General features: G+C 40.2%; 2 protein-coding genes across 7 annotated transcripts in view; both read left to right on the top strand.

Moving 5' to 3' along the window:
• The window catches only part of Mrpl52 (mitochondrial ribosomal protein L52), a 245,962-nt gene that overhangs the window by 155,108 nt on the left and 78,080 nt on the right, over window positions 1–12,774 (top strand). The gene's annotated exons all lie outside the window — the stretch shown is intronic.
• Window positions 1–12,774, top strand: part of Mamo (zinc finger protein 628-like) — a 61,744-nt gene that overhangs the window by 7,631 nt on the left and 41,339 nt on the right. For 4 of the 6 annotated variants that reach the window (XM_077418402.1, XM_077418401.1, XM_077418398.1 and 1 more), the window contains one exon: window positions 10,998–12,078. In XM_077418402.1, coding sequence (XP_077274528.1) covers window positions 11,020–12,078 — 1,059 coding nt within the window. In that variant the 5' untranslated portion in view covers window positions 10,998–11,019. Of the gene's footprint in view, window positions 1–10,994; window positions 12,079–12,774 lie in introns of all 6 variants that reach the window. The other 2 variants (XM_077418400.1, XM_077418399.1) reach the window with 1 other exon arrangement.

Genomic DNA, 12,774 nt, shown 5'->3' on the forward strand with positions numbered 1-12,774 from the left:
AAATCGGTTTCCACTGGTTCACGATCTTTTGATTGGCGGCATTCTACAGAGTGATTTTCGATAGGCACCGTCGATGGGCGGTTTTGCCTACAATCCCCGGCATATATATACCTGTACACGTATATACATATCGTGATCATTTTTAAAACGTGACGAAGACAGACAGTCGCTCTCGGGCGACGAGATAGAGACGTAATGATTGCAATATTCCGCCAGTAATTGCTCCAGTCGGCCGCACCGTTGAAATATCATTCGCGCCCGCGAGTCGTAGATTTGTTTTTCCCCCCCGTTTCTATCTCCGCGCCGCGCCGCGCGCGTGTCGCATCGTCCGCCGCCATGCCGTACGCCGCGTCCGCGTCGGCCGAAATGTCATTCTCTCGCGGGGGATTCGTTTTCTCTCTTTCCCCCAGCCCCCAATCTCTATCCGATGGCGATTGTACCTACCTGCCTATCCTACCTCGCACCACTGCTATCCCCGATCGCGAACCGCGTGCTGTTGTCGATGTCATTCATCGCGGTTCGAAATCGATACGTGCCATTAAATGCTGGCAATGCATTTAAAACGAACGATCGGGGGGCGGGGGAGCTGAGCGGGGGATACGCACGCGATTAGATTCGCGAAACTGATCCTCGTTAATGCCACGTTATAATTCGCAAATCGACTTCCGCTTCGCTATAAATGCGAAGATCGGAAATGGTCAGAAGTCAAGTATGCTGACATCTGAGAAACTTTTATGGCCTTCACTTAACTTTATCCGTAACTTGTACTATATTCTTTACCGTAATAATTCTCTACTGTGCTACACCAACGAGACAAGGTATCGACACTTACGTGTCTGGCCTCGATATCGAAACTAACGACGGCGCTTCGTAACTTCTATAAAAAGTATACGTAATATAATTATTTAAATATCCGCGCGTTCGCATTTCTTATGACATACTCTGAATTCTGACATAAATATCTTTAAATATCATTTGTCGATATTTCATGACAGTACACTTTGTCTCGTCATAGTGCAATTGTTCTTTTCACTTGACAAGCGACCGATAAGAGCGAGCGAGCGAGCGAGCCAGCATCGCCGCCGCCGCCGTCACCGTTCACGAGCGTGTCGCGCGCGTGAAAGGAAGCACTCGGCAAGAAGCTCACCACGGGGTATTAGTCATTGGTAACCGACCAGAGCTTTTTCGCCGCGCGCCGTGCCGTGCGATTCCCGCAGTCGTGACCGTCGCTTCGGCTGATTTATGGCGAGCCATCGTTATTTTCGCCTAGGCTAGCCAAGCTAGACTAACCCGGCCTCGCGCTTCTTCTGGATGTCCCTTTCCTCCGGCGCTCTTTCTTTCGCCTTTCAGGTTCTTTCTCCCGCGATCTTTCACACTCTCGCTCCTTCTCTCCTTTCATCATCTTTCCCCTTTTTCTCTCTATCTTTCTCCCTCTGTCCATTTCTTCTCTCCCCCCCTCTCTCTCTCTCTCTCTCTCTCTCTCCAGTTGGACTTCCTATACCTGTTCAGCTCGCGTTTAAACGTGGGTGGGAGAGAGGCCGGTCGTTACCATCGGTTAACGATGGCTAGGTGCTACTACCAGACATCTCTTATCCCCCGTCGGAACCTCGTAACCGAGTGAAGTTGCGTGAAAAATACCCGACCGAACCGGAATACCTCCGCGTCGCCGGAAGTCCGGCCGTTACGCGTCAATTTCGCCGAGTAATTGACTCGAACATCCAGATATTATTGCTATCCTTGACCGGATCGTACAGCTGCCGATCATTCACTGCCGCAGCCTCAAATTCATTGACTCTTTCCGAGAGATCAGCGAGTCTACAAATCTCTTTGTTCACAACTTCTGTTCAACAAGTACTCACCCAGATTCCTAAATGCACGGATCTTCCCATTATAGTTTTCTCGGATCTGTTGATCTTTAAATGCACGAAATCTCAGATGCGTGCTGGATTCTCAAATGCAATTTCACAAGCTACAAATCTATATATCTACATAGATTCTGAGATCTCTACTACAAATCTAGAATAACTTGTAGACTATAGATTAAATTCATGGAATTTTCAAATTTCAGACAAACTTTTACTTATAAAATCGATTGCCCGCATTCGTCGCGTTATAAAAATTTTGTATAAACAACAGCGCTTGCTGTCGGCCGTGCAGGTCGGCTGCGGCATAATAACAATATAATTCTCTGTTCATTATATTATATTGCCTATGTTGAACGATTCGATTATTCCTCGCCATTAATTTAACAAAATTTGCGTTACACCGCGGAGAAACAAAGCGTAAATTATTACCGCGATCAAAATTACCGCGCCGTCATTGCGGTCTGGCTCGTTATGAGCGAACGATTTGCTCATTCTAAAATTCATCATTTAATTATAATGCGTTACAACCGCTGTCACTCCAACGATAATCCCGGTTCGCCGCATCGACTCCTGGATTTCGCGTCGATTGCGCCGATTCGTATCGATCCGCGTCAACCGACTCATGAATTTCGAGACACATGGTATATAGGGTGTCCCAGACAACTGAACTTTCAATCACAAATTCTATCGAAGATTCAAGTCGCTTTTTCCGCAGCGAAAACTAGAACAAATTTATTTGCCGCAGATTTTTATCTTCAACATTAAATATCTCAACAATTCTAAAGTCAAATTATATTTTTACTATATTATTTTATTAAAGCCATTTAAAAAAGAAAACGAAAAAGATTATTTATTTATATTTTTTGAACTCAGAGTTTATTAGAGAAGCTACCTTTAACTTTCAATTTTCAGTAACTTGTGAAATGTTTCTCCATTAAAGAAACTGATGTTTATGTATAATATATCATTCAGTATTCGTGATTGAAAGGATATTCAGTAGTTGCGAGGCATCCCGTACATTTCTCTATTATTCCCATGTCTCTCTTCGCCTCGTTTTCCCTCTCAAATGGATACACCGATGTTCTTTTTCTCAGACGGCAGTCGATAAACTGTTTGGAATGTCGTCGAAGTTGTAACGAAGCGCCATAAAGTTACGACTACGTCTCCGGCGCGAAACTCTCCTACGAACTTTCAAATACCTCTGTCCAGGTAAAAGTTTAAGGAGCTTTCGCAGTGTGCGCAAGCGTTTCCTATGGCGATAAAAACCAAATAATCCAATGCGTGTTCTCTCTTTAAAAAATTGTGGTTTGATATTTTCTCAGTAAAAATATTTTAGGAAAGGCTATTTTATATAGATATTTCGTATAAATTTTTTTGTAAAAAATTTGCTCAAAAAGAAAGATGAATGTAAATAAATAAAATCAGATTTTTCAATTAAAGTCAAATAGCTTTTACTGTAATAAAAATTTAATTCTTGATTTTATTACATTGAATTTATTTTGCGGCTTGTAAATGCCATTATTAACTCCTTAGAGCTAACTTTTACTTTTTAATCTGTTAATATTATTATTATTATTTACATTATTGTTTTTAATCTAGTATATCTTGTCTCCAGTATAGATTATATTTTTTTTGTGATTAATTATTTGCCTGTAATAAATTCCATAATTTGGTAGGTAACATCGAAAACATAGATAAAAGATAATAAATCAGATGAATTATTATTTGAGGATAAGCAATTCTCTTTCTAGTAACACACACATCTTGCTATATAACCAATTAATAATTCCGCCAAGAAGTGTTTCGATATATTTCATACGCCGTGTTTGTGCTTGCATTTTTTATATTACGATATATCTTCTGTCGACATACAGAAAAGAAAAATATTTTTCACGTAATTTTTAATCGGCGAGATATCTTTTTGAATACTCATTCCACTTCAAGTAAAGAACGAAAGTAACCGAGAAAGTAACCTTAATTACATGCCGTTTCGAAATTTAATGATTAGCAATTACTTTGTTCGCGATTACTGCCACCCATATACGAGCTGGAGGAGTGTATGTTCTCCTATTTAGCAGTCCTGCGCCTTCGTTATCTCCGTAGCTTCGGCCACGATATATCGTCATTAGCCGTCACGCACCGTCTCGCAATACGCACACGCCCGCTAATTAACGCAGACCTTACATTTCTTCCAAATAAATTTGCCCACAGCTTCTAATTAACACGAACGTTCGGCCGAAACGAAATATCCCTCTCTGAAGCGAAACTACCCCATCCCGAAATTTACTATCCCCCTCGGAGGCTCTAAATTATTCTAGAATGTGACAATTTTCTTGCGGAGCAATCCCCGTTGTTCCACGGCCGTTCGATATAAGTACACTTAAGTGCGCGTAAAAGCCGACCTGAGGAAACAGGATGTCGGGAAATATGGTATTGGATCCGGTATAATGATCGCGGTACCTCCCACGTATAGTCGCTTTATTTTATAATAATCGATTATAAATAACAAGGTGTCATTTCCGTAATGTCAACATTTCTTTAATATCGCTTAAAATGCCAGAGATATAAATACGCGTTGGTACATTACCCTACGAAAAAAAGTTGCTATTAAAGTATGGCCTTGTAAAACCTTTTTCAAGTTTTCCCACAAGCGTTATCGATTTTTGCAGTTCCATTTTGAACAAAGGATATCGCTGCGTTCGTGAAATGCGCCAATCACTTTATTGCGTATATCGACGAGTGACAGCGGATTGCGTTTCAAATGACACTGTTAGATAGAAAATTGCCTTATCAAGTTCTTTAATATGGCGTGCATAATATATAATCGTAACTGTTTTTCTTCGACGTAAAATTCGCGAGAAGATTGTCGGCATTTCCCAAGACTACTCTCCAGCGGCAGTTAATCGCGATAACCCGTTTTTGCTCGTAATAATCGAATTGTACGAGTTAATTACTTTCGTTTCAAGAAATCGATATGGGAGCATAAGAAAATGAGGAGTGTGAAGAGGAGGAAATGATTATATTAAAGCAGGTTATTCTCATCAGTTTATTTCTGTGAATAGGACAATTTTTTATAGAATAATATTTTTAAAAACGTAAAATATGTACTAAAACAAAAAATCGCTATAAATATATACAGTAATTCTGTTAACGAAAAGAAACGGAAAATGCACGAGGTTTTGAGCATTTATATATTTCTCGAAAGAAATCCTTATCTTTAACAGATTTTTTCGTTACATATAAACAGGAGTTTAAGTTGCTTCCTAGTTAGGTGCCACCGATACTAAAATACGCTATATTGTACAATTTGTAAAAACGCACGCGCGTCGTTGCATATCGCTGAAAGGAGTACCGTCGGTATTGTACTCCGTAATGATTTCGCAGAATGAAAAAAAAAAAAAGAAAAGAAGAAAAAAGAAAAAATAATTCTCTCACGCTTCCCAGCGCGATGCGCGCGTGTTTCACCCGTCGTCCGTGCATTCGTGCTGTTTGCGGAAAATCTGCGCGTGTCGATCGTGACGCGCATCTGCGAGTCGCGCGTGCGTGCGGCCGCAGCGATACGGAACGCGTGATTTCGTAAGACGCACTTGACGCAAACCAGGGACGGACCTGAAATATTTTCAACTATGCACCCAACGACGATTACGTTTCCGATGGTATCAATTTGATCGTCAATCTCGTTCCGCTTCATGAGACGATACTTCGATTTTCTAGGAGAAATAGATGCACACAATGCTTATTCGTGTTTAGTATTTCGTAGTTATCTAAATTGCGTCAAAGAGGCAAAATTGTGTATATTTTTAGATTTCTTCTTGGATCGGTCGATAATATAAATTGCATAAATATGCAAAAATTTTGATATTTTAAAAATATTCTATAAAATTATTAAATGTTTAACATTGAATACTTTGATAATTGTATTGCGAAAGCATAAGATTTTATAGTAGTTTTATAGCAGTTTTATAGAAAGAGTTCACTTAAGATTACTGTTAAAAGTAAGATTTGTTTCATAAATGTTCGAAACGTATATCACTGAAACCTCATAATCAAAACGCGAAATCTCGTATTTATTATAGATATCTTGTATTAGGAAACATTTTTATTATTTTTTTTTATGTGGAATATTATCGGATGCATCGAATGTGTGTATTTCCGAACACACGCTACGAACAGATTATTGCGAAACTTTGCGAAACATGTCAGGCGATGGAAGAAAATTCACAAAGCGAGTCGCATTCGTTTCTCTCATTCGGAGGGTTAAGCCGACCGACCGATATCTCGACGTTCGCCAGCGTTATCCGTCCCACGCTCTCGCGCACACACGTACTTGCGAACGCGTATCAATTAACACGCGCCACGACGAATCGTGCGTACAACGTGCGCAATCGCGGGACAGCGGTCGGCTATGCATACGCACGTATGAACACGCGCGCGCGTCACCCACGCGCTTGCACACACGCGCGCGTTAACGCATGGCCGCGAATTTTTGCCGCACCGCCGCCGGTAGCATCGGCTAATTTTACCACGCGGATCGCGCATGCAAGAGGAACGCTGTAATCTTGCAATTTATGCGGCGAAAATGGACCTCCCATCGGCTCGATCAATTTCTCCTATCGCGATTTCACGATTTCTTCCAGACGTTCTGTAAGACCTTCCGTAAAGATATTGTATATAAAAATTACAAGATGGATTATTCATAATTTTCTAAATTTAATTAAAGTTAGGACTGTTAGCTTAGAATTATATTATAATTGAGAATGTAAAGTGAAGGAAATATTAGAAAATATACAATTTTTGTTTTTTTAAATACAATTCTGAAATAAACTTTTATATACAGAAGATATAGTAATAATTATAGAAAATAACTGTATTAATATTTTTATAATGCAAATCTAATTTAAACCTGGCATTTTAAAACGACATTTTGATTGTAAACAAGAAATTATGAGACGAGATAGCCAACAAAGAAATATATCTTATTTAGATATCTTGCCAAGTTTAAGATTGAGACAAATCATTTATGTCATAGTATGACAATCACAGTTAAATTATTATTACTTTTTAAAATTACAAGTCTGATTAAATTTGACAGTTTGCACACAGTATAAAAATTATCATTTAATAAATTATTTTTGTAATTAGTATTAAATATAATTATTTTCTAATTTTGCAAAATATTTTTGATATATTATACTTTTGTGCATTTGATTTCTATATTTGTTAAAAGATTAGACTAGCCTATCTTTTCGTTAGATCAGAGTGTAAAATTTAATTTTATGCGTCGAGACAATGCGATAAGACCCGTATAATTCTACTGTCATTCGCTATTTCAAAGACAAATTTACATCAGACACAAAGAAAAATGCGAGCGACCATTCTCGATGCTCTCGCGTCCTGAACTGCATGTGCATATTGTTCGTAAACGGATTGACCCAAAGAAAACCTCTGAAATGACATAAATAACGGCGGCGTGTGGGCCGTATCGACTTACGTAACACGCGCAGCCGCGCGCCGCGGCTATCGCGAACCTCCGTAAAAAAATCATGCAGGAAAATTAAGTACACGCGCAGCACAGAAAGGAAACAATCACGCCTGTAGTACAATCGTTGTTAAAAACCTGGAAATCTGGGAACCGGAGAAAGTCTCGGGAAATGTTCTAAGTCTATGTAATAATTTAAATAGGACGTCGGTCGTATGGTTATCAATCAATTTTTTCACTGTCAAGGAATTTACAGATAGAAAAATATCATGTACGAATGACTTGTGTGACATTTTGTGTATCTCTGTATAGCTTATCTAAAACTCTCTTTCTATAAAACAGAAAATAATCTTTAATAACTTTATTTTAAGTGATCTAATATGAATATATTTCTTTTTAATCATTAAAATTTACGTTTATATACTAGTCTTTAAAGAAACGTCAATTCGGAAAAAGTAGTGAAATATCTAGATTCTCTAACAGCAACAAAAATTTCAGTAGTTGTTTGATATAAACATCGACATCGGCGACGAAATGGTTGCCATGGGCAGGGCGCCGACCGCCTGAGAGATAAACATCGTCAGATATCTTCATATCGATTTCGATTTTATATTGACAATATATACAATTATATCAGACGAGAAGGAGCCTTTGGTGACAAGCCATCAGATTGTTTTGCGTATAGAAGATAAACAGTAAAACATTGTATTGTATATCGAGGAAATTTTTTAGCAGTAATGGACGAGATTTTTTTCGAGGTCTGTAAGTGATTACAAGTATATGAAGATTCGAAAACAGATTATCTCTCAACATTGAAGTATCACATAATGAAATCAAAAGAATGAAGTAAAATAATAATGAAAATTATGATGACAATAAACAGCGGAGAAGTATGCGTAACAATTTAAATGAGAGTAAACATTTGATTGGACTTGAACGTACTTAGGATTGTGCGCCACTATACGGTTGCACTCAATTCACTGCACGAGCGTCCATAGATATGTACATCCACTTTGGGTTCTTAACTTTCGCTATTAAGCGATTTCGCTGAAACTAGTACTTGTGAATAAAGTTTGTAAAGCGCGGCGAGGGAGAACCCGCTGCGGTGTTTATTGCGCGGAAAAAGAGCGGGAAGCCGCAGCGGCGTTTCGTGGCGTGCGCGTTCACATCTTCACTGGATTAAATCAGGCGATTTCTGTATTTGCGAAAGATAAACCACCGGGAAGCGCGCGCAAATGATGCAAGATTTGTCACCTTCCTCTTTTTTTTATATACTTAATACGGCAATGTATTCCGCGATCGATGCGCAACGTGTTTTATGCTCGGCGTTTACATGCTCGAGAACAGCTATATCGGATGTAATCACGTAACGCGTAATTATTACAGGAAAAAGTGCGCTAGCTGCAGGCTTAGGCTCGGCAAAAAAATTATTTAACATTGTTTCTTTATTTTTGCATGTTTTTTTTTTAGGTATGGATAGATGGATCCTCATGATCTTGATAATAATACTTTATTAAACAGGAATTGCGAATAATATTCCCATACGTGTAGCATTATTATTATTTGCATTACTATAAATTATATAAATTGTCATTACATGTGTTATATGTGCATTCTATATTCCGGTATATTTCCATTAAATTATTATTACAGATTTGTATTATAAATAGTAATTATGGAGTTTGCAATTTATAAACATCGAGGATGTTATTTCAAACTCGTCGTAAATAAATTCATTTCACGGGGATATGATATGAAATAGGAGTTGAAAGCGTTAAGCTTGTAAACATATCAATCGATACTTCACGACAAGATTGTCGTTACATCTTTAATGAAAATTACTTGATGCAAGTTGGCAAATAAAGTTTACCGCTTAACGGGCCTCTAGCGCTTCCGGCGAAAAAAAAAAGTTTCGAAGGTTCCGGTAACAACCGACGTTATAGCCGTAAAACGATGAAATCAATGCGTAACGACCGTATCGACGCTATATTTAGCCGGCGAGAGTACAGGTAATTCCTATAACCGTCTCGGTGCATTGACAGGTGCAATTTATCTGAAGCCTGAATGCGCGCTGTGCGCGAACCTCTGTTTTAAAACGCTCGAAAACTGATTATTCGCGCTTTGACATCGCTTCCCTCCAATTCGCGATACAGTAACTTCGCACAGACTGCAGCGTAATTGGCCGAACGATATAAAGCGGCGTCAAAGTATAAAGGAGATATCCGCTTGATCTCCCAGTTGTCGATTTTCCACCGTTCAGAGCGAGCTCAGTCTTTTTATATAATAAATAGATCAGTATAATTTTTTCCTTTTAACTAAATCTCAAATAATTCTATAAAGAGAGAATTTAATTTTTGGAATTTGTACGGCTACTAAATGTTTCATTACTTGAAATTTCATAATCGAATAATTTGTATGAACTTTTTTATTTTTAATTATTTATAATATATGAACTAAGCTCTGTCTCGATAAGATTTCAATGAAGAAGTTTGGAGCTTAGAATTTTCTTGAAATAATCGGAGACAGAGTTTCGGAGCACCGTATATATGACGGAGGTTCTGTCATGCACCGCCGTAATATCGCGGGAGCCAAACGAATCACGCGAGTATCGTACGGCGGGTATACATACACGCCATCGCGCATATATTCGCGGATATATCACGCGAATGCACGTTTACGCGAATAACGCTTCGGCATAATTATGTGTGTGCGTGTCGCTCGCCGGGTTGCGCATATGTCGCGACACGTGCGTGTGCGCCGTTTCACGCATTAGGCAGCAGCAATAAATAAAGTCGAACGCGGGAGAAGGAATAATAAAAGATAAGCCCGTATCGGTCAGCTGATATCGGTCGTGCATCTCCGGATGTGTTTGGACGCACCGACGACGGGTGTGCTTATACATTCGCAAGAGTGTGTTGGTGTGATGCGACGGTGCGTCGATATGTTGCAAAACAGAAACGCTCTTTGAATTATACACCGCGATTACGCGTCAAAAGAATCGCATTACTCACGTCGCTCGCACGCACCTTTCATCGGGTCGTTAAAATGTAAAATGTTTCGCGTGACGATTATTCCTTGCGGAAAATCGAAATGATCTTTTCTCGACAAAAAGTGATCGAGACATTAATTAATATTTTTTTTTGTAATCAAGAAGATGTTTAACTTGGGAGTGTTAGAAAATTGAATTTAGAGAATTTTTCACAAGTAACAAAACTTTTTACGAGTTTTCTTAAATAAATTTTAAGCCCGGTTCTACAATCAGTCGTATGTCGGAGTCGGATGTCGGAACGCAGCCGATGGTCCAACGAGGAAAATTTGTTTTCGAAAAAGAAATTATCTCATTGGACTATCGACTGCGTTCCGACATCCAACATACGACTGATTGTAGAACCGGCCTAATAAAAAAAACTTGAATCCCGTAATTACCAAACTATTTAGCTTCAATAAAATTTAAAAACTACGAAACGATATAGCAAGAATTTTGACAGAGATGATATTACCTTTTTATTAATATTTTCCTATGCGGAATATCTCGCTCTGTCGTGTCAACTAGCCGAAGAAGTCGCGATATCTGGGCCACGTGACGCGGTACATTGTTAGGGAACGGTAGTGGCTACGAGTACCGGAAGGTACAAGTCTTTCTTATATAGCAGGGTTGCGGGGTGCAGTTCAGACATGGGAAGTGAGCATTACTGCCTGAGGTGGAACAATCATCAGAGCAACTTGCTGGGTGTGTTCAGTCAACTGCTGGAGTCAGAGTCGCTGGTGGACGTGACACTGGCGTGCACGGAGGGACCATCGATACGCGCACACAAGGTAGTCCTCTCCGCGTGCTCCAGCTACTTCCAGGCCCTGTTCCTCGACCATCCGAACCGTCACCCCATCGTTATCCTAAAGGACGTACGTTTCGCCGAGCTACGTACCCTCGTCGACTTCATGTACAAGGGCGAGGTAAACGTCGAGTACTGCCAGTTATCGGCCCTCCTCAAGACAGCGGAGAGCCTCAAGGTTAAGGGTCTAGCGGACATGACGAACATCAACGCGGCAGTAGCATCCAGGGAAGAACAGCAACAACAGCAGCAACAGCAGCAGCAGCAGCAACAACAACAACAACAACAACAACACACAAGCACCTCCGATACATCACGAGAGCATCATCGAGAACGAGAACGGGAACGGGAACGAGAACGAGAACGAGACCGAGAACGAGACCGAGACCGAGAACGAGACCGAGACCGAGACCGAGACCGAGATCGGGAGAGCATAAAAGAGACGAGCGGCAAGGAGAGGGAACGGGAATCGAACGTCACCACAGGAGTGTCGGCCGGTGTTAAGGAATGCGAGCAGCAGCAGCAACAGCAACAACAGCAGCAGCAGCAATCCAGCAGCATTGTACAGAACACCCCCAGCGAAACTGCGGATGCGGTGGACATGACGGATTGTCCGCCGTCGCCCGCGGGGCCCGGTAGTCCGTGCCCGGGACCGTTGGCCCTCGACCGACCCAGGAGGGACTCCGAGGATGCGGCCAGCCTCGAAGAGACGAGGGCCGGCTCTCTCAGCCCGATTTCGGTGCACAGCGGACCATCCGACATGAGCCTCAGTAACAACACCGGCGGCGGCGCGCCTGGTGGCGTGCTACCGTTAAACCTGCCGCAGAGCCGGCTTCCGTCCCCGCACAGTACCGAGCCCCTCGCCGGTCCTTCGGGCTTACCCCCGGTCCAGCAAGTTCCGCTAGTAAGTAACAATGAGATTAATCTTTGAGGAGAAATTCCATCCTGATCCGGGCAAGTAGGATCCAGTGAACTTAGAAACAATCTTAGCTGACGTAATATTTATCTTTGATATCGAGCAGGAAGGGGAATGATATGAATTGAGCTTAAAAAGCTTAGGGTAATCAAATAGATCTTTCATATATGTACATTGAATGATTATATATTAATTTAAATGTTACATATTTATGTAAGAACTTTGATATATTTGCAGATCTGTGTTGAATCTTGCTTGCCCACATACATTAGAAAATAAGTTGTTTAAGTACCTTAATTGTAACTTCACGTATATCGATAAAATGTCAATCGGTTATATTACGTCGATATTCAATATAATTGAACTTAAAATTTAAATCGACCAAAAAATCTATTAAACCATTAAAATTTGCGTTGGGGATTGTGAAATATGTTTTAAAAAATATTGATATGAATTCGATAAAGCTTTATCGTAGGGATTTTTTTCTGCATTTAGCTTGTTTACAAACAAATAATGTTATTACGGAAGCTTTTGTACTTGAATCAATTTATTCATTTGCCAATTTTATTTTGCGATATAGCGAGATATGCGCATTCAATGTTCTTGAAACATTGATGACGAACGTTGCAATTATTATGCAGAAAGGAAACCGACAATAATTTCGATGCTATCTGTCGATAGCGC

This window comes from Temnothorax americanus, unplaced genomic scaffold (assembly GCF_048541705.1).
Source record: "Temnothorax americanus isolate GAGA-0224 unplaced genomic scaffold, ASM4854170v1 Scaffold5, whole genome shotgun sequence".
Lineage (NCBI taxonomy): Eukaryota > Metazoa > Arthropoda > Insecta > Hymenoptera > Formicidae > Temnothorax > Temnothorax americanus.